Source organism: Camelus ferus, chromosome 27, assembly GCF_009834535.1.
Source record: "Camelus ferus isolate YT-003-E chromosome 27, BCGSAC_Cfer_1.0, whole genome shotgun sequence".
Classification (NCBI taxonomy): domain Eukaryota; kingdom Metazoa; phylum Chordata; class Mammalia; order Artiodactyla; family Camelidae; genus Camelus; species Camelus ferus.
Window position 1 is genome coordinate 27,014,086 of NC_045722.1, and position 21,286 is coordinate 27,035,371.

At 46.8% G+C, this 21,286-nt stretch overlaps 1 protein-coding gene across 1 annotated transcript; it reads right to left on the reverse strand.

Moving 5' to 3' along the window:
* Positions 1 to 1,128: 1,128 nt before the first annotated feature.
* On the reverse strand, positions 1,129 to 11,661 carry LOC116660252 (putative serine protease 47). Its single transcript, XM_032469122.1, has 5 exons — positions 11,567 to 11,661; positions 10,329 to 10,568; positions 8,657 to 8,934; positions 6,236 to 6,402; positions 1,129 to 1,626 (listed from the first exon to the last, which is right to left on the reverse strand). Exons 1-5 carry the CDS (start codon positions 11,659 to 11,661, stop codon positions 1,309 to 1,311), a joined length of 1,098 nt encoding a protein of 365 aa, XP_032325013.1. The 3' UTR covers positions 1,129 to 1,308.
* Positions 11,662 to 21,286: the final 9,625 nt, after the last annotated feature.

Here is a 21,286-nt window from a genome sequence, read left to right on the forward strand (position 1 = left end):
CAGCTAAGCAGAAGAGGAGAAATGAGGCTCCAACTCCTGGAGGTGTGTGGACAACTTGGGGGAGGCTGGCTTGGGTCCTTGGACAGAAGGGAGCAGTTTCAGGTGGGGTTGGGAGCTAGGAAGGTGGGGAGTGAGTTGGGCCCCTTCAGACAGGGGAGAGCAGGGCCATGAGGGCAGGTGAGGAAGGTGCTAGGAGTCAACTCTAGGAGCAGAGGTCTGTGGACTGCCAGCCTGAACCCCAGCTCTCAGCCTGGCCTCGGGCCTCCGCTGTCTGTTCCCACGCCGTCTCCCAGACCCCTTGCATTCAAGAGCCCTCTGTGCTGCAGGGTGGAGCCCTCTTCCTCACGGGCCGGGTCACGCACTCCAGTCCAGCTCAGTGGTCCTGCACCCTGGGAAGCTCCCTCTACCTCCACAGCAAGTTGTTCCTACCTTCGCTAAACACCAGGGGTAATGTTTCTTTACTGTGAGAAAGCTGTCACTCCTCTGCACTGTAGTCACCTGGCAAAATGTCCAACTTCCTGTTATGGGCTGAATTGTGTCCCCCCAAATTCATATTCTGAAGTCCTAACCCCCAGTACTTCAGAATGTGACTTTATTTGGAGTAGGTAAACTGAGTTAAAATGAGGTCGCTTGGGTGGGCCCTAATCCATTATGACTGGTGTCCTTATAAAAGGGGGAAATTTGGACACAGAAATACACAGAGGGAAAATGACGTGAGGACACAGGGAGACGATGACCTATAAGCCAAGCAGAGAGGCCTCATGGGGAATCATCCCTGCCTGCACCCTAATCTCAGACTTCTGTGCTCCATCTGGAACTATGAGATGGTAAATTCCTGTTGTTTAAGCCACATTGCCCGTGGTATTTGTTGTAGCGGCTGGAGCTGACTGATACACTTCCTCTGAAAACCTGTGCACTCCCATGGCAGGGGTGGAGTCTGCAAATGAACACATCCTTCTCCCTCCCCAGCTGGACTCCTTCAGTGTCCTCACCCCTGTCTTCCTCCTGGGACAGTCTCTCTGCCAGGTCCTGTTTCTTTGTCCAGGGAGCCAGACAACAGACCTCAAAGGAAGGGGTGAGTGCTGAAGGTCAGGAGGGGCAGCAGGGCCCAAAGACAGGAGCAGGATGAGTCTTTCATTTGTTTTTATTTGACTTTTCATGCTTGGTTTGGGGAGTGGCAGCTGTTGGACTGGAAAGCCAAGAAGGAACCTCTGAAAGCTGATGGGGCTGGGGGAGGGGAGGGGTGGAAAATTCCAGCAAGGAGACTGGGGTCTGAGACACAGGGAAGGAGCAGAGGGGCTTGGCAGGTCACCACAGGGCCTGCCGTGGGGCCTGGAGCAGAAACAGCAGCAGGGGCCAAGGCTGTGGGGGCACAAAGCCTGTGCCAGGCCCCGGCAAGCCAGCAGCTTGCAGAGGCTGGTGTGGAAACTGGGTCTGAGGAGGCGCAGACATGGCATCACGGAGTGGTGTGAGCCTCTGGATCTCATCCATCCAGTCAATGAAGTAGGAGACATTGGTGAAGACGCTGGGGTAGATGGGATGTCGGCAGTCCAAGCCCCAGCTGGCCAGCCCCACCAGAACCCAGGCATCGGTGAGGTTGCAGACAAGGGGTCCCCCAGAATCACCCTAGGAAAGAGAGGGGAGTCAGTGTGGGCGGCTGGGCCAGCGCTGAGAAGACCAGGGAGCAAGGCCGGGCTCATGAGTGTCTAGCATCCAGACTCACTCAGGTGGACCTCTTTGAAAGTCCAAACACCAGTTTCCCCCTGCAGCTACAGTCATGCAGGCAGGCGCTGGCATCACACTTCAGGAAGCTCTGACTGACCCCCAGGATGGCTGTGGATTGAAATCTACAACACATGGACACTTGTGCCCAGGGAGGCCCCGGTGGTCCAGGAGAAGGCACTGTCCAGGCCAAGAAGGGACAGCTGCCCCAACAGGGCCCAGGAGGACTGGTCTGTGAGTGGAGCCTGGTCAGGCCAAGCTGCTTCAGACCTCAGTTCTTGCAAAACCCTGAGCTGCAGCAGCACATCCCCACCTGGGTCCTCCCCCTTTTTCATTCATTTAGGCCTTTGGTTTTCTCTCAACCCCTTGGATGAGCATCCTCAGAAAATGTTCATACCCAGGCCTGGCAGGGGAAGCCTGCATTGCTCAGGGAGCGGGAGGGGGTCCCCAGAAAGCTGCTGGGAATCACTGGAGTCCTGAAATACTGTCAGGGCAGGACCATCTGATTGAAAATCCTCTCACTTCGTCAGCCAAAGGGAGGGTCTCATCCTTGGGCATGGGGGAAGTGGAGCGGGGCCACAGCCATGCCTGCCGCTTTTCCACTCACCTGTCCACACGCACATCAAGCATCCAGGGCAGCCTCCGCCCTCGGGCACAGGGGTGAAATGACACTGCTCCTCCCCCATGGTGTTTTGTCGATAAGCCAGCTAGCCTGCCGTGGTCAGATGTGATGTGTGGAAACAAGCCATGAAAAGAACAGGACAGGAAGGGTGGAGGCACAAAGGCTTCCTGAGCTGAGACTCTAAACAGGAAACAACCTAACCTTCTGATGCAGGAGCAGAGGGAGCAGTAAGTGCAGGCGAGGGGAAGAGGGATGAGCCAGATGCAAGGCGCGGGGAGCGGGCTGTGAGGCTGGGAGGGCGAATAAGCTCTAGTCTGACTGCTCGCTTCGATGTTCTCGGTGAAATAAGCAGCAAGACCTCTAGCTGAGAGGGAGGGTGGGGGAAGCGGTGGCTTGAAGGAGAGAGAGGGGTACGTGGTGTGGCCAGCTGAAAATAACCCTCAGAGATGCCCATCCTCATCCCTGGAACCTGTGTTTATGTCACCTTATGTGGCAAAAGGGACTCTGCAGATGTGGTGGAGTTGGGGATCTTGAAGTAGGAAGCTCATCTTGGATTACCTGGGTGGGCCTAAGGTAGTCACAAGGGCCCTCATGGGTAAGGAGGGAGGTGGGAGGCCAGAGTCACATGAGGAGATGCGATGATAGAAGTAGAGCTTGGAGCGATGTGCTTTGAGGATGGAGGAAGGGGCCATGAGCCAAGGAATGCAGGCAGCCCCTAAAAAGCCAGAAGAAGAAAGGGCACATTCTCCCCTAGAGCCTCCAGAAGGAACGTGCCTGGCCAGCACCTATGTTTTAGACCTTTGACCATCAGAAACCTAAGAATAAATTTCTGTAATTTTAGCCACCCAGTTTGAGGTGGTTTGTCTCAGCAGCCCCAAGAGGGTCATACATGGGGCTCCTTGGACATAGGGAATGTGCCATCATCCTCTCAGCTCCTCCCCTCTGTGGTCCCTGCCTGGAGATCCCTCGGCCCTCCCCACAGTGTTCCCACTCCTAGTTGCTCAAGGCCAGGGGAAGGCCTGGTCCTTGTCCACTCCAGGCCTCAAGGGATTCACGCAGATGAGCCATGTGGTTGCCAATATCATGATGGATTCTGGACCAATCTAGAGGAGATGAGAAGGGCTCCATTGGCCCCTGGCCCCTGGGGAGCTCTCAAATGGCAGAGGGAACCCCAACACTAATATTTCCTATGCGAAATGAGCTGTGGTTTGCACTGCTGTAGAGACACAGCCAACTGTGTGTGTGTGTTTGTGTGTGCATGGACACACTTGCATGTGTGTGTTGAGTGGGGCCAGGAAGTGAAATGCACCTTGAGTGAGAGGAAGGTCTAAGAAAGGCCCAGAAAAGGTACAATTAAGATAGAGGGGGGCAGACCAGGCCAGGAGAATGAAAGCCAGCACTTGTCAAGCACCTACTGAGTGCCAGGCACAGTACTCAAATTGTTATAGGAACCTTATTAAGTGGACGCTGTTAGCGACCCCATTTCATGGGTGATGAAACTGAGGTGAGGCCACAATTCCAGTAAACAACAGATTAATGCCTGGAACCAGGTCTGTCCTGCCCCACAGTCTGAGTGCTGAGTGCCCCTGTGGCCCTTCTCTCCTCAGACCTGTTTCTGGGGGCCCTGTGCAGGGGGAGGGACACTTTGGGGGAAAGAAGAGAGCCCCGGGTTTGAGGGTGGGGGCCAGAGCAGGCGACCTGGCAGAAGATGAATCTAGAAGGAATCTCTCAGATGGGCTTGGGTGATTGAAAGGCTGAGGGAGGCAGGAGGGGGTCATCTGCTGGGACTCCTAGGTGTCCAGCTCTGTGGTGTCCTCAAGCTAGGGGGCAGGGGGACTAGAGGTCAAGGGCCACTGCGTATGTCCAGAGGCAAGCAAAGGGCTCCAGCCCTGCACTCCATGGGCATGACATCTGCAGGGGAAGGCAGGTGGAGGACAAGGCTGGAAGTGGGGTCCAGGTTGACAGCCAGATGGGGACTTGGGAGGATGAGGGCTGAGCCCTTTGTTTCACCTCTGGGTGCAGCTGACTCTGTGAGAAGGACGGGCCAGGCCAGACAGTCAGAAAGTCCACACCATTGGTTAGGGCCTGAGACTCGGGAAACCTGGGCCCACCTCCTACCAAGGGGGCAGGTGGCCAAGCTTCCCCCCTCGGGCTCAGCAGCTCACTGGGCCATCATGGAACCTGCCATCAGCGAGGCCCTCCCACAGGCCAGGCACACCCCGTCCCTCCCATGCGGGTCTCCTGGGGCACCACAGCGTATCACCCCAAACTGAGTGACTCTGCAAACAACAGAAATGTGTCCTCTCACGGTTCTGGAAGCCAGAAGTCTGACACCGAGCGTCTCTGTGTCTCTCTCTCTTCCTATAAGAACACAAGTCATTGGGTTCAGGACCCACTGCAAATTCAGAGTGGTGTCATCTCGAGATTCTTATCTAGTCACATCTGCAAAGCCTCTATTTCCAATTAAGGTCATATTCTGAGATTCCAAGTGGATGCAAATTTAGGGGACACTATCCAGCCACTGCACCAGCCTTTCCACAACCCCGTGAAGGAGGCCTCAGAGTCCCACACTGCGAATGAGGACACAGGCTCCGGGGGTGAAAAGACCGCCTGAGGTCACAGGGCAGGGACACGTGGCAGGGCAGCGTCTCTAACTCCAGAGCCCAACACTCTCCCCTCCACCCCACGGTGCCATCTGTGCGAAAGATGTGATGTCGGCGTGGGAGGCTGGGCCCTGCGGGGAGGCAGTGGGCTTGCAGTCAGGTTGTACTGCCTTATTTTAGGGCACCACTTTCCCTCTCCGGGCCTGTCTGCCCGCTTACAACACGGGGCACAACAAAGAGCAGAAAGATATCTTCACACTCCAACAGCGGACTCATGTCTGGAATATAGAAAAATACACCAACAGCCCCTCAAGGAAAAGACAGACAACCCAAGAGGAAGATGAGAGGGGAGAGAACTGGAAGGGCAGCTTTACAGAAGAAGAGATCCAATGACAATAAGCATATGAAAATATATTTAATGAAAATGAAGATTAAAACCACGATAAGATCAAAATGAGAAAAGATGGAAAGTGCCAAGTGTCGGTGAGGACACAGAGCCTGACCCGCTGCTGGAACGGGGGGGTGTGGTGGGCACTTTGGAGGCGTCTGGTAGCATCTGCCAGAGCTGAACCCACACATACCTTTCAATCCAACAGTTCTCCTCATGGGCTTGTATGAAATAGAATATGAAACATTTGGAAGCGAAATGAAATGGACAGCTTGGAAACTGCTAGAATACCCATCAGAAGCAGAACTGACCACAGAATTCAGTGCCTCCAGCAGAGTCCTGGAAGGCGACAAGAATGAACAAACTGACTACAGGCAGCAGCAGCAGGGATGCAGCTCACACACAGAATGTGAAGCCACGAAAGACTGACAACTGGAAATAAATTCTACTTACAGAAAACCCATAATCTAATCTGAGGGGTTGCAAGTGAAGGTGGCAGTTTCCCCTGAGTGCTGGTGGTGGGAAAGGGACACGAGTGGGGCCCCGGGGTGTTGGTCACATGTTGCATCACTGTGAAGATTCATCCACTACACACCTATGGCAACACTATGAATATACTTTTTTGTAAGTATGTTACACCTCAATCAAAACTGGAAAATATGCCTCAAAAACAGACGCTGTCTGAGGTCCTGCCAGTAACGCTCTCAGGGACAATGGGCTTAGGAAGGGGCAGCCGGGGGGACGCTGCCAAGGGCTGGAGCCCGGGAAGACACGGAGAGGGAGGAAGCAGGACGTCCCGGGGGGTCTCCACAAGGAGAGCAGAGGCAACACCACTCCCCCCCTCAGGGAAACTGAGGCCCTGAGAACACACAAGGGAGGAACAGAAATGGCCTCACTCACGCGGCAGATGGCTTTTTCTGTCGAGAAGTCCCCAGCACACAGCATCCCCTCGTGCACAGAGTAGTTCCTGCCTTGGCCAACTCTTTGTTCATATAACATATTGCAGAACTTGTTCTCAACGAGGCCCCCCTTTCCCTCCTGGAGACGGAAGGGCTCGAGCAGAGGCCCTGCGAGGACGAGGAGGAGTTCAGTGAAGTGCGCTGCAGCTCAGCTCCGGGCTGCTCCGCGCTCCCCGCTCCTCCGCCCTGCTCGCCCCTGCGCCCCGAGCCCGGGGTTGTCTCGGCACAGCTGGGCCTGCAGCACTGTTCCAGTCCTACCTCTGCCTAAGAAGCCCCCTCCTGTTTGCTGAACTCCTCCAAACTCATCCTATTCCCTCCACCTCTCTCATGGTAACAGACCACACCTCTTCTATTCCGCAAATCCCACCAACACATACCCTACACGGGTGCCCAGCAACCATCCACCAGCCTGCCTGCCCTTTCACAAACCATCCCATCCGTTCTCCGTTTGTCTATCACTAACCTTTCCTTCCACCCACCAATCCTCCCTCCATCTACCTAGCTCTCCTTTTGTCCCGTTCACCCACTCACCCTTCCATCCATTTGCCCATCCACCCATCTCTTGACCCATCTCTCCATTCCCCCCTCCACCTACTGATGTGTCCACTCACTCCATCCGTCTGCCCACCATCCTCTCACCTACGCACCCCCATCTTCCCTTCCCCTCACTCATCCTCCTCCCTCCCCCTCCCCAATCCATCCTCCCATCTACTCACTCACTTATTCATTTGTCCTTGTGTTTAGTGTCTTTTAGACACTAGTGATACAGGGGAACATACTCAGTTGGGGGATACAGGGAAGTGAAGTGAATAGTAGAATGATTTTAGATCTAGTAAGTGATGTAAAGGCAACAGGGAGCTGTGGTGGTAGGGGTTGTCTATTTTTGCTCATGTGATCCAGTAAAACTCCTCAGAGGAGGAGCCGAGTTGTTCATGTAAAGGAATGAGTCCTGCCAAGATGAGCAAGTCGTGCCCAGGAGAGCAGGGAGAGCAATCGGGGCCGGGAGCCCAGCCACGGTGACGCCCCTGATGGAGTGGCTGCAGCACATTCACAGCAGGAAGGAGGCCTGCAGCTGGGCAGTCAGGAGTGCACGGGACGCAGCAGGAGATAAGCACAGAGGGATGGAGGCCGTTATGCAGAGCCGAGGTAGGGCGTCTGGACCTTTTTCGAAGCATAAGTGAGAAGGCACTGAGGGTAGTGAGCAGGGGACTGACACGACCCCTGCTCTGAAGCAAACTTTCAGCTGGTGGGGACTAAAGCAGAGCGCACAGGGTGGAGCTGGAGACCGGTCTGGAGGTGCAGGCAAGAATGACGGTCTCTAGGACCTGGGGGCAGCAGCAGAGCACCTGCTAGGGCCAGGCCCTGGGCACAGGTTGGGACATTAAACCAGCAAGACAGGGTCCCTGCCCTCAAGGGGAAGCAGTCTCTGTGTGTGTATTTGTGGGTGTGAGCGTGGTGTGTTGTGTTGGTGTATTTCTGTTTGTGTGTGTGTGCGCGCGTGTGTATGGTGTGGGAATACTGGGGATCTGGTTGTCCTATGACAGGGAGAGTTACTGAAACACTAGCAGGTGCATCCTACCCAGTGAAGACAGGGTCCATCCAAAATGCCTGCAGCACCCTCTGCCGAGAAACACCGTACCAAATAATTACAAATATATGTGCTTTTTCCACTTAATTTTGCACTGTAAGCATTTCCCAAACCATGAACATTCCTTTCTTTAATAAAGACTCTTGCTTATAAGTCTTTGCCTACACTTCTCCTTTTTCAATCCTAAAAAAACACCTTTTTCCTGCATTATTCAGTTCACTGAATAAGCCTACAAAGTAGATAGTTGACCTGTGTTGGAAGAACAGCACAGCGAGCTTCAGAGAGGTCAAACACTCTCAGGTCATAATTATTCTAACTTTATCCTGCAGGCTCAGAGGTCAGAGGTCAGAGTTCATAAATGTGTTTCCTCTCCAGTTTTCCCAAGTGCCTCCTATGGCAATGGGAAATAGGAGTGTTTGTCAGTGGCTTGGAATGGTCCAGGCCCCAACCATGACTTCTGAGTTGAATCAAGTCATCTGACATCCATGGTTGATTAAAATCTTGGAGTCAAGCCTTGGAAAGACTCCAAGAACACAATCCTTGAGTCCAAAAGTCAGATTCCCAGACTTGCGGAGATCTGGACTCAGGGAGCACTGAAGCTTTAGGATCACACACTTTCAGAACTAGAACTAGACTAGTCCGGTCCTCTGGAAATGAGGCACGGCAAGCCAAGGTCCAGCGGCCACTTTGCCTGGGGACCCCTCTGTCCTCCTCCCCTCCCTGCCCCTCCTCCCCGCCCTCATCTGCCCCCTGGTCTCTCCCATGCCCCCTTACGTTCCTCACTGAGCATGCCCCAGCCCGTTATCCAGCAGGACGAGTTACTGGGCAGCTGCATGCAAGGAGCTGGGAGGCAGGCGGGGATGATGTAGGAGGTGAAGTTCACAGGAAAGAGCAGCTGCAACATGGCTATGTCATTCCCAAAAGGGTGAAACTTATCAAAGTCTGGGTACACGATAATCTGGCTCACGGGTATCTTCTGGGTGTGCCTGGTGTGCTGGTACAGCTGGGTGTTTCCTAACAAGACCCGGTAGTTCTCCAGGAATTGAGATTTTCTCGAGGAGGAAGGGCGCATGGTCACCATCATGTCTGAATGTGAGCCAGCTCTCTTTCCCTGCATCCTCATCTAACTGCCCACCCCTCTACCCACCAGTATGCCACGTGGCTTTAGTCTCCCCATTTCTAATGGTCAGGAGCCCTTCTTTCTTGAGGCTAATTGATACTCTACTTACAACGTCAGCATATGGCTTCTCCATCACACCCATGAATTGGAGGAGAATTGAATCCTAGTGCTGGATGGTGGGGTGGGGGGCCATCAAATGAAGGCCTTGTGATTGTACACAGGAGGAGTTCTGGTTCAGTCCCAGCTCTAACTTCTCCCTTCCCAAGGCTCCCTACAGCCCACCTTCTGGCCCCACACTTTTCTCAACCCTCTTTTCTTTAAACATCTTCCTGCCCAAGGGCTGCTTGTCCACTTAGTTATAAGCGCTCACAAAAGATTGTTAAATGAGCAAATGAGCACAGGGAATGGAAACTTGCCTTGTTCCCTGAGTACGGGTGTTAAAACTTCCCTGACCTTGCATGCATGGCTCATCCACCCGGACACCCTCCCCCTGCCCCTCTCCTGCAAGCCCCTCCCTCTCCACACCCAATGGAGCACAGAGCTTCTCCTGACCTGCCCCCCCCACCATGTGATCTGCTTTTCTCACCCATGTTGGGCTTTCTCTTCTGACAAGACGGAGACACAGTGAGGTGGGGTCTTACCACCCCAATGCCACAGAGGGGCGTGCATACAGCGTGGCACAGAGTAGGTGCTGACAGGACTCTGGGTTCTCAAAGCTCCAGCTCCTGGCCCTGGGCTGTGATGCCCCTGCTCCCTGCAGACCCCTCCTCATGCGTTCAGAAGCTAGGCACTGGGCCAGGCCCAGGAAGGGCAGTGAGTTAGGCTCCTCCACAGTCATGTCATTCTCCTAGGGAGCCCCATCTCCCACCTAAGCAGCCTGGCAACAGGGGTCCACCCACTCACACCAGTGACCACAGCTCCTCCTGGGAACTCAGTTTTGCACAAGCAAGCAGAATGGCCCAGAACAGTTCCAGTTTCTGCCTAGAGTCTGACACCCAGGAATGTGGGGACACTGAGAAGAAGCTGTGGTCTGAGGTTGGTCTACACCACATGGCAGCCAGGACCAACACTTCCACTCTCCTGGGGCACATCTGTGTTAGGGGACAGGCACAAGGGCTGAGGACAGAGCATGAGGAGGATCAGACAGGTGAGCGAGGAGGACAGTCCAGGTGGAGGGTACGCAGGTCAAAGGCAAGGATGATGTGGGTTTGAAGGCCACAGACCACCCCAGAGAAAAGCCCAGAGGACTGTTTTGGGATGCCCATCACCCCTTTTCTCCCCTTCCCCTGCACCCCTCTCCCCAGCACCCAAGGAAGGAGGACTCACTTGAGAAAGCAGTGGGCAGCAGAAACCAGCCAGCGGGAGTTGATGAGGGTGGCTCCACAGACATGCGACCCCTGGTACAGCAGGCTGGCTTGCCATGGCCACTGGCCCACCACCGTGTTCTGGCTGCCGTAGACCTTCCCTATCACCTTGGGTTTCCCACACACAGTGGAGACGCCCCTGCCTCCTATGACAGAGACACTGCTAGTGCCCCAGGTGCCACTACCAGGGAAGCCCCGTCCACTTCAGAGATGGAAAAACCAAGGCCAAGTGTCCAGAGGCCTACCAAAATGACAGGGTGCCAAGAATTGGACAGCAGAGCACAACTGAGCAAGCCCCGTGGGGATGAGACCTCAGTGGTCTGGTGGGCGGGAGGGGGACCAAGGGCACCCACAGCAGGTGACAGCAGCATCTCCAGGGTGATGGACATCCCTGAGTGAGCCTGCCAAGGGCTGGGCCATCACAGCCATTACCTCCCTCACTTAGCACTCCTCAGTGCCTGCTCTGCAGAGCCAAGAACTGCAGGCCTCAGAAGCTGCCAATATTACTTTGCCCAAGATCATGGTTGCTAAGGGCTTGTGCCCCCTCCACGTCATCCTAGTATCTCAGGGAAATAGGCTCACAGTCAGAGATCTGTAGTGCTGTGTGACCTGAGGAAAGTCACTCCCCCTCTCTGACTCAGGATCCTCCATTTCTAAAGAGGGAGTGGGCTAATGAAGACAGCCCTGGCTCTAGGACCCACACTTGGGAGGGCAGGGGCGTGCCCTGGCCCCCTGAGAGTGGGCCTCCCGGCCTAGGGCCTGTGCTCCCAGGGCCTCAGGGAGGGAAATGAGACTCCTGGGCCCCAGACTAAGGGCCACTTATTCAGCAGTTCCGGTGCTTCCCTCCAGCCAGCCTCCCAGCCTCGGGGCCAGACCCTGCTACCTGCCCAGTCCACAGCCCCACAAAGGTCCTGGGGTGGTTCCCACCCAGAGGCCCCACAGTGGGGGCCTGTGACCCACCTGTGTTGAGGTGGTCTCTGGGCTGCCTGGCTGGAGGGAAGGGCGAGAGAAGATGAGGCCCCCAGGCCCTGGTTACAGCTGCGCCCCCCTGAGGCCCTCCTGTGTAACCAGCCCCAGACACACACTGAGGCCCCAATGCACCTGTGGCTCCTGGAGCCAGCCGCTGTGCGTCAGGGGTCAGAGGGCCGCCCTCCACCGGACCCCCAGCGCCTGGGGCCCGGCCAGGTGCCGCCGAGGCACTGGCGGAGGACCCCCGCAGCTCCGGGGTGGCCGCTGGCGGCAGCAGCAGCAGCCAGAGGAAGGCCACAGGCCGGCCTCAGCCTTCGGGGAGCCATGCCCCCGTGCCCATTGTCAAGGTTGCTGACCCCCAGCAGGCCCCGCCTGACCCTGGCCTGACCCAGCCTTGAGCCTGGCCCCTGAGCCTTGGCCCTGACCCTGCCTGGGCCCATCCCCGATCCCACTCTGCCCTTATTAACTTTAAACAGCTCTACTGAGGTAAGATTTATATACCATGAATTTCACCTATTACAAAGGACAATTCACTGATTTTCAGTACATTTTTATTTCTTTATTTTTATTTAAATACACTTTTTATTTTAGAATAGTTTTAGATACATGAAAAAGTTGCAAAGAGTTCCCACATCCCTCTCACCCAGTTTCCCCTAATGTTAAGATCTTATATTACTACGGCCCATTGGTGAGCCAATAGTGACACATTAATATTAACTGAAGTCCATTCTTTCTTTTTCATTTTTTAAGGTTTGAAGTGTACATTGATGGAGCAATCAACAGCTTCACAGATAAACAAAAACTAAAATATTTCAGCACCACCAAACCAGCTTTACAACAAATGTTAAAGGACATTCTCTAGTCATCAAGCCATAAAAAAAGGGAACAAAAAGAAGAAAGAGTGAAAAACAAGACCTACAAAAGATAGCTTTGGCTGCTTGGGATCTTTTGTGGCTCCTTATGTATTTTGGAATTGTTTGTTCTAGTTCTGTGAGGAATGTCGTGAGTATTTTGATGCGGGTTGCTTTGGATCTGTGGGTTGCTTTGGGTAGTGTGGCCATTATGATAGTGCTGATTCTTCCAATCCAAAAGCACAAGAAATCTTTCCATTTCTTTGTGTCATCTTGGTTTTTGGAGTATAGGTAACCTCCTTGGTTAAGTTTATTTCTAGGTATTTTGTTGTTTTCGATGTAATGGAAATGTTTATGCCAGTTTTAAAATTCTGGTTTTTGAAGTGAAAAAAAATGTGAAAGAAGGGCTGCAAATGGCAAAATATCCTTCTTTCTTATGGGTGAGTTGTATTCCACTACATATATGTATGCTTCATCTTCATTATCTGTTCAACTATTGATATGCACTTAGGATGTGTCCATATCTTGGCAATTATAAATAATGTTGCTATTAATAACAGGGTGTATGTATATTTTTGAATTAATTCTTGTTTTGTGGTTGGCTTTATTCCTTTGATAACTATGTAAGCTTAAAAAGTGAAAGCTCTAAACTTTCTTAGAAACAATGAACAGTACATATATGTAAATTTAAAAATATATGTGCAGTAAAAAAAAGAAGAAATGAGCTATCAAGTCATGAAAGACATGGAAGGAAACTTTAAAGACGTATTACTGAATGAAAGAAGCCAGTCTGAAAGGCTACAAACTGTACAATTCTGACCAAATGATGTTCTGGAAAGCCACAGCTACAGAAACAATAAAAAGATCGTGGTTTCCAGGGGTTTGAGGAGGAGGAGGAAGGAATGAATAGATGGAAGCACAAGGGATTTTAGGACAATGAAATTATTCTGTATGACTATTGTAGTGGTGGCTAAATGTCATTATGCATTTGTCAAAAGCCCATAGAATGTACAACATCAAGAGTGAACCCTAGTGTAAACTATGGCCTTTGGTTGATAATAATGTGCCTATGTTGGTTCATCAATTTTACCAAATATGCCACACTGATGAGAGATGCTGAGGGTAGGGGAGTATATATATATATATATGTATACTTGTGGGAGGGGAGGTCTATGTGCGAACTCTGTATTTTCTGCTCAATTCTCCTGTGAACCTAAAACTGCTCTAAAATAATTAATATATTAATAAAAATTTTAAAAAGCTTAAGGGGTACAGCATAATGGGTTGATTTATATACATCATGAAATGATCATCACGATAAATTTAATGAACATCCATCAACATCCATCAATTAGATACAAATTTAAAGAAAAGAATTTTTTCCTTGTGATGATAACTCGTAGGATTCACTCTGACAACTTTCATATGTAACATACAGTAGTATTAATGATATTTATCACGTTGTATGTTACATCTATTAATACTTACTTATCTTATAACTGGGAGTGTGTACCTTTGACTGCCATCATCCAGTTCCCTGTCCCCCCAGCCCCCGCCTCTGGTAACCACAAATCTAATCCCTTTTTCTATGTATTTTTTTTGAAGTATAATTGACAAACAATGCTACGTTAGTTCCTGTTACACAGCAGAGTGATCTGGTATTTCTGTACATTTCAAAATGGTAACTGCAATTATCATGTGTCACCACACAAATATATCACATAGTGATTGACTATACTCTGCACACTGTACATTTCATACTCGTTTGTTTTGCAACTGGAAGTTTGTACCTCTTAATTCTTCCTCACCTTTTCCTTTCCTCCTCCCCAAACTCTCGCTTCTGGCAACCATGTGTTTGTTCTCTGTATCTTTAACTCTGTTTCTGTTTTGTTATGTTTGTTCATTTGTTTTATTTTTTAGATTCCGCAAATATGTGTAATCACACAGTATGTCTTTTCTGTCTTATTTCACTTAGCATAATATCCTCTAGGTCTAGTCATGGTGTCGCAAACTACAAGATTTTATTCTTTACCAGATACGTGATTTGCAGTATTTTCTCCAAGTCTGTGGCTTGTCTTTTCATTCTTTTAACAGGGGATTTTGAAGAGCAAGAGTTTTTAATTTTGATCAAGTCTAATTTACCATTTTTTTCTTGTATACATCATACTTTTGATGTTATAGTAAGAGGTTATGAAGATTTTCTCCTATGTTTCCTTTGAGAAATGTTAAAAGTTGTTTTTTACATTTCGATCTATGATCAAGTTTTAGTTCATTTTTGTCTCTGATGTAAGTTTCTATTTCTTTGGGGTGTGTGTGTGTGTGTGTGTGTGTGTGTGTGTGTGTGTGTGTTGTTGCTTTTCTTGTGGGTGTCCATTTACTCCAGTACCTTTTCTTGATTAAAAAAAAAAAAACAAAAAACAAGGTTAGTCTTCTTCCCATTGAGCTGTCTTGGGACCGTCGTGAAAAACAAATTCATAATAAAAAGTAAGGTTCTATTTCTGGATTTTTAATTCTTTGCCATTGAACTGTGTTCCTATCCTTTTCCAAGAAGCCCAACATCTAGGTTAATACATGTTACAGTAAAATTTGAAATCAGGTAGTGAAAGTTCTCCAGCTTTATTCTTTTGCCAAACTGTTTAGACTACTATGCATCCTTTGCATTTCCATATGAATTTTAGGATCGGTGGTCAGTTTCTACCCAAAAGAAGTCAGCTAGTTTTATAGGGACTGCACTGAACTTTTAGATCAGTTTGAGGGAAGTTGCCTTCTTGATAATATGAAATCTCCTCATCCATGAAAATCTATTTCTCCATTTATTTAGATCTCTAATTTCTCTTAGCAATATTTTGTAGTTTTTGGTATATAGATCTTGCACATCTTTATTCAATTTATTTCTAAGTATTTTATTCTTTTCTAAGCTATTGTGAATGAAATTATTTTGTTAATTTCTTTTTCATTTTTTATACCTAGTATATAGAAATGCAATTGATTTTCATAAGAAATACTGCTTCTTATTACCTTCCTAAACTTGTTTATTAGTTCTAGTCTGTTTTGCTATCTGCCTCACACAGGCTTTTATTCATATTTGTATACCCATGTCCAGTTTTCTATCAATATGTACTGAATAAAGGAGACACTTTGCAAGAGTTAAGGTCTGAGCAAATTCTGGATTTTGCTGAATTTCAAACAGAAGGGATTGCCTTTGCAGACTTTTAACCAATAGAGTAATAATTCTTTCAGAGCTGGAAAAATGTCCCCCAACCCACTAGAAATACAACTTCTGAGGCTACAAGGAGCCACCTACGGATATATTAAAAGGAAAATACCTAGATGATGTTCATCATGGTCTTCACACAGTAATCACAAGAAAACTAGCAACAGATTAAGAGGCCAACATCGAAAGTATGACTTTAAAACTATCGTACACCCAAAAATGAACTCATCGACCTTTAACAACCATTAATGTATAAGAATGTTTATGATATAGTGTTAACTGGAAAAGAAATTCAACAGTTCAAAAATATAGATAAAACTTTGGAAAGATAGTCCTAAAAGTATTGAAAGTGATTGTTGTTGGTGTGTATTTCCTAATTCTTTTCTGTTTGTATTTTTTATTGTTATAAAATGAACTTGGGTATTATCATATTGAGAAGACTTAATGTTAAAGATATTTCAACAAAAAAACTTGTGTGGAAGGGTAATCAGTACTATCTAGGGTAGTTGCTGACATACAGACACTCAGTAAATACTTAAGAATATTCATTCAGCATTGACATTGTTAAGTAGAAAGAATATAACACTTATGTAATATTCAGAATATTTCTTCACTCTGTAATGATAGGTAAATAAATTGGGTTCTGGTTTGGAAACCCTAAAAATATATTGAATATATAAATGGATGAATCTTAAGTCTGATAACAGTTTAGGGAAAACAGTAAGTAGCAAGAAAAACAATAAATAAAATTGCCTCCAAAATGGCAACTCTCTTTTTTAACATACGTATTAATACTGTGAATGAGTCTGTCTTACGAGCGTGTGAAAGCTGCATGAGAATCTTGTAGGGAAAATTATAGAGAAAAGACACTTAGAGGAAACGAGGGAGAGGAAGCAGAATGTCTGAATCCACTAATCCAACAGCAGGGACAGAGAAACAGATTTTGAGCAAGATCTAGAGGAGAGACAAGCTACAGAAAAGACAGGCTGCCTGGAAACTGAGCTGTGGGGACATTAGCTGGGTTAGGCAGGGAGCAGTGCTTAAATGATGGCCAAATGACAAAGGCCTGTTCTTCAAATACTAACAGGCTAAAATGAGCAGCTAGTTCTGCAATTGACGGCATAATGTAGGGTTAATGTACTGGTAAGGGAGTAAGTTGGAGACTCAGGCAAGCCTCGTGCAGGCTCAAGAACTTATTAGTCATGTGAATGCAGGCAAGTTATCTAACTTCTTTGAAATCAGTTTTCTCACCTTTCTGTTATAATCTCAATTTTATATTTGTGTAATATTCTTATAATGATGTCATAAGAATTAAATGAAATAGTGCATGTAGGGTGTTTAATACAGTGCCTGACATATAGTGAGCTCTGCATTCATGTGTTAGGTATTCTAATCTGGAAGAACATGAACCTAAGGGTCAGAGCCTCATTGGAGAAAGGGCAAACTAATGGCTTTTTAATAAGGAGGAGGACAAGGGGAGCAGAGTCAAGAACACACTAGAAGGAATTACCACTTTAACCATGTTCCCAGATACACAATACTGCAATGTAAAACCGTGTTAGTGTTATCGCTCAAATATGCCAATACATACCGTTTATACCTAAAATTCCCTCTGTTGGATTTGGCGTGCTAGAACAGGACATGCTATGCTGAATAGAGTGGAGAAAAGAGATGCTGCCAGAGGACAAGATATGCCAAAGAGACAGGACTCTCTCAACATTTGGGCCTTGAATGGGGGAAAGGGTTGGGAAGGGATAAATTGGGAGTTCGAGATTTGCATTTGCAGATACTAATATATATAAATTAGATAAACAACAAGTTTATACTGTATAGGCACAGGAAACTATATTCAATATCTTGCAGTCACTTATGGTGACAAAGAATATGAAAACAAATATATGTATGTTCATTATGACTGAAGCATCGTGCTGTACACCAGAAATTGACACAACATTGTAAACTGACTATCCTTCAGTTTAAAAAAATGTATATATATCACAAAAAATGAAGAGACATTTCACTGAAGAAGTTATACAGAAGGCAAATTAGCACATCAAAAGATGTTCAAAAGCATTAGCCCTTAGAGAAATACAGGTCAAAACTATGAGGAGATATCACTTCATACCTAGCAGAATGGCCAAAATAACAAATAATGACAACACCAAGTGCTGGTGAAGATACAGAGAAAACAAATCACCCATACATTGCTGGCGGAAATGTGGTACAGAGGACTTTGTAGATCAAAAGCCCTGAGAATGGCTGCATTAGGAATGAACTATTTTCCTTGAAAAACAAAAGCATGTGCATAGTAGTTGTATTTCTCTGAAACTATTGCTCCAAAGTATATGGCTGCAATCATTTGTATTAATAGCAACTTTTAACCAAAATAGCTTTTATTTCACAAAAAAACTAGAGGGTAATTGTGAATTTTATGATATACATTGACATTTTAGCAGATAAGCAAAGCTTATGAATATATGTAACACAACTTTCTATAGCTGTCCACATCCTTTATAAGGCTTCTCAAAGTTGCAAAAATAAGCACATTCATTAACACACCAAAGAAATAGCCTCTTTTTAGCATTTAAAATATAAAACAAAAGCATATAAACTGAAAAGTATGCTTAATAACCAATGTTTCATTGTCGTATCTTAGAAATGATTCAGGCATCTGATGAATACCTGAGAATTAATTTAAGTCTAAGGTTTTAAGTTACCTAAATATAGTCTACAAGCTAACAAGCTATAAAATGTAACTACTCTTGGAATTCAGAATAATAATTCAATTTGGTTGAACACAAATTTACACTTTTTATAATCGTAAACATTAAATGGAATTAATACTAGCTTATTTGATCAATAAGCCAGAATACACTTAGGAAGAACATTCCCAACTAGAGTGAGATACAGGCTTGCATTATTCTCAACACTGGGAAGTCAGGGCCACTAGTTCCAAGAACAGTTACCTAGGTCTACCTTTTGAGCAGGAGCCAGGATGGGAGTGGTGGATGCAAAACATAGACTGGCATCTCCAGCACATGTCTACGGTCTATTTACACAACAGAAAATAGAACTGTTTTATAGTAAAATCTATAAATGTTTCCATTCAAGCACCGCAATACTTTTACCTTTCAATCACACTTTAAATTTCATCAAAGGTGCCAATTCTAAGCTCAGTGGCACTGGAAATACATTCAGCTAAATTGTATTTGAAGTATGTTTTTCTGAGAGCTGGAGGTTAATTTCACCCATTTGAAAATTAGATTCTTACTTTTTAAGGTATGCAGTTATTTTTCTATAATAACTCATCATGAAAGAAGATAGGAACTTAGTATCTTATTAATGTTAAAAAAATTCTTTTCAGTTTTTGGCTTCTCTCCAAATAGACGTTCTGTGCCAAGTGTTGAACTTAACTCTGTCTAGATTAAATGCCCCAGAGGGCATGTAATGGGGGATAACCTGTGACTCTGTTACCAGTCAGGAGACCTACTGAGTTGGATTTTTAAAATAGCACAACTTTTGTGTGTGTCCTAGGAAGATGGGCCACCTCAGGTCTAGCTAGTGGAAGGAAGTTGAGATTTTCTAAGTCTCATATTCAGACATAAAAAAGAACAGAAATCAAAGGAGGCTTCCAATTACTTACTATTTTGTAAGAAAATCATGAATTAAAACACAGAGACCTGGAAATAAGAACTTTGTAAGACTTTGTAATCTTTGCAGGTCACTCCTGCTTGTCATTTTTGTTGCTCCTTAAAATCTTTTTTTTAATTATTATTTTCGCAGGGTGGGGGTAGGTAATTAGGTTTATTTATTCTTTTTTTGCCTGCCTAGTCTTTTTTTTTTTTTTTTTACTTTTTAAAATTGAGTTATAGTCATTTTACAATGTGTCACATTCCAGTGTAGAGCACAATTTTTCAGTTATACATGAACATACATATGTTCATTGTTGCATTTTTTTTTTTACTGTGAGCTACCACAAGATCTTGTATATATTTCCCTGTGCTATACAGTATAATCTTGTTTATCTATTCTACATATGCCTGCCAGTATCTACAAATATCAAACTCCCAGTCTGTCCCTTCCCACCCCACTGCCCCGTGGCAATCACAAGTTTGTATTCTATGTCTATGAGTCTGTTTCTACACATGTCAGTCCTGCAAACCTGGGGCAGCACAGGCTGCCCCCAAGCCAGGCCCACTGGGGAGATGGGACCTACAACACAAGGGCTTGCACAGGACAGCCCCACTCCTGCCACTGCTGCCCCTGCCCCCTGACCACACCACGCCAGCTTCCTGGGAGCAGACTGACCTAAAGACGTGGGTGCGGTGAACCTGGGCGGCAGAGGCCACCCCCAGGTCAGGCCATGGGGGAGATGGGAGTAAATGACTGGCTCCCAAGGGGCAGGCCCCCCTCCTCCCACCACTGCTACTTCTACCTTCTTCCCAAGCCTCCTGACCACACTGAGCCCACGGTCTTCCCAAAGTGGGTAGAGATGGAACATATCTCAACATAATACAAGCTATTTATGACAAACCTACAGCCAGCATGATACTCTTCAGTGAAAAGCTGAAAGCCTTTCCACTAAAATCTGGAACAAGACAAGAATGGCCTCTCTCACCACTTCTACTCAACATAGTAAGCAGTGGAAGTCCTAGCCATAGCATAGACAACAGAAGGAAAGAAAGGGATCTAAATTGGAAGTGAAGAGGTAAAATTGTCATTATATGCAGATGACATGAAACCATATATAGAAAACCCTAAAGCCTCCGCATAAAAACAACTAGAGCTAATCAGACAATTCAGCCAGGTAGCAGAAGCCAGTATCAACATAGAAATCAGTGGCATTTCTTTACATGAAAGTAATAATCCCTTTTAAAACCACATCCAAAAAATAAAAGACTAGGAATAAATCTGCCCCAGGAAGTGAAAGACTTCTATGTGGAGACCTACAAAACCTGACTAAGGAATGAATAGGACTTAAAGAAATGGAAAGACATCCCATGTTCTTGCACTGGAAGAATTAATAATGTCAAAATGGCCACGCTGCCCAAAGCCATCTACAGATTTAATGCGATCCCTATCATAGTATCTAGGACATTTTTTCACAGAACTACAACAAACCATCCTAAAACTTACATGGAATCACAGAAGACCCGAAATTACCAAAGAATTATGGAAGAAAAAAAACAAAGCTGGAGGAATAACCCTCCCAGGCTTCAGACAATCCTACAGAGTTACAGTCAAAACAGCATGGTATTGGTACAAAAACAGACCTACGGGATCAATGGAACAGGATAGAAAGTCCAGCAATAAACCACCACACATATGGTCAATTAACCCATGATGAAGGAGGCAAGAACACACAGTGGAGGAAAGACAGTCTCTTCAATAAGTGCTGCTGGGAAAGCTGGACAGCTACCTGTAAAAGACTGAAATGAGAACATTCTCCAATAGCATGTACAAAAATAAACTCAAAATGGATTAAAGTCCTCAATGTAAGACCAGATACTGTGAAACTCTAGGGAAAACACAGGCCCAACACTCACAGACATACATTAATGCAATGTATTTTTGAACCAGCTCCTGGACTATTGGAAATAAAAGCAAAAATAAAGAAGTGGGATCGAGTTAAACTCAAAGGCTTTTGCACAAACTAAGGATACCATCCACGAAATGAACAGACAACCTACAGAATGGGAGAAAACCTTTGCAAATGATGTGACTGACAGGAGACTAATTTCCAAAACACACAAAACAGCACATACACCTTAATAGCAAAGACACAAAGCAACCCAATCCAAAAATGGGCAGAAGACCTAAACAAACCATTCTCCACAGAAGATATTCAAATGGCCCCATAGGGCACATGAAAAAAATGCTGAGCAT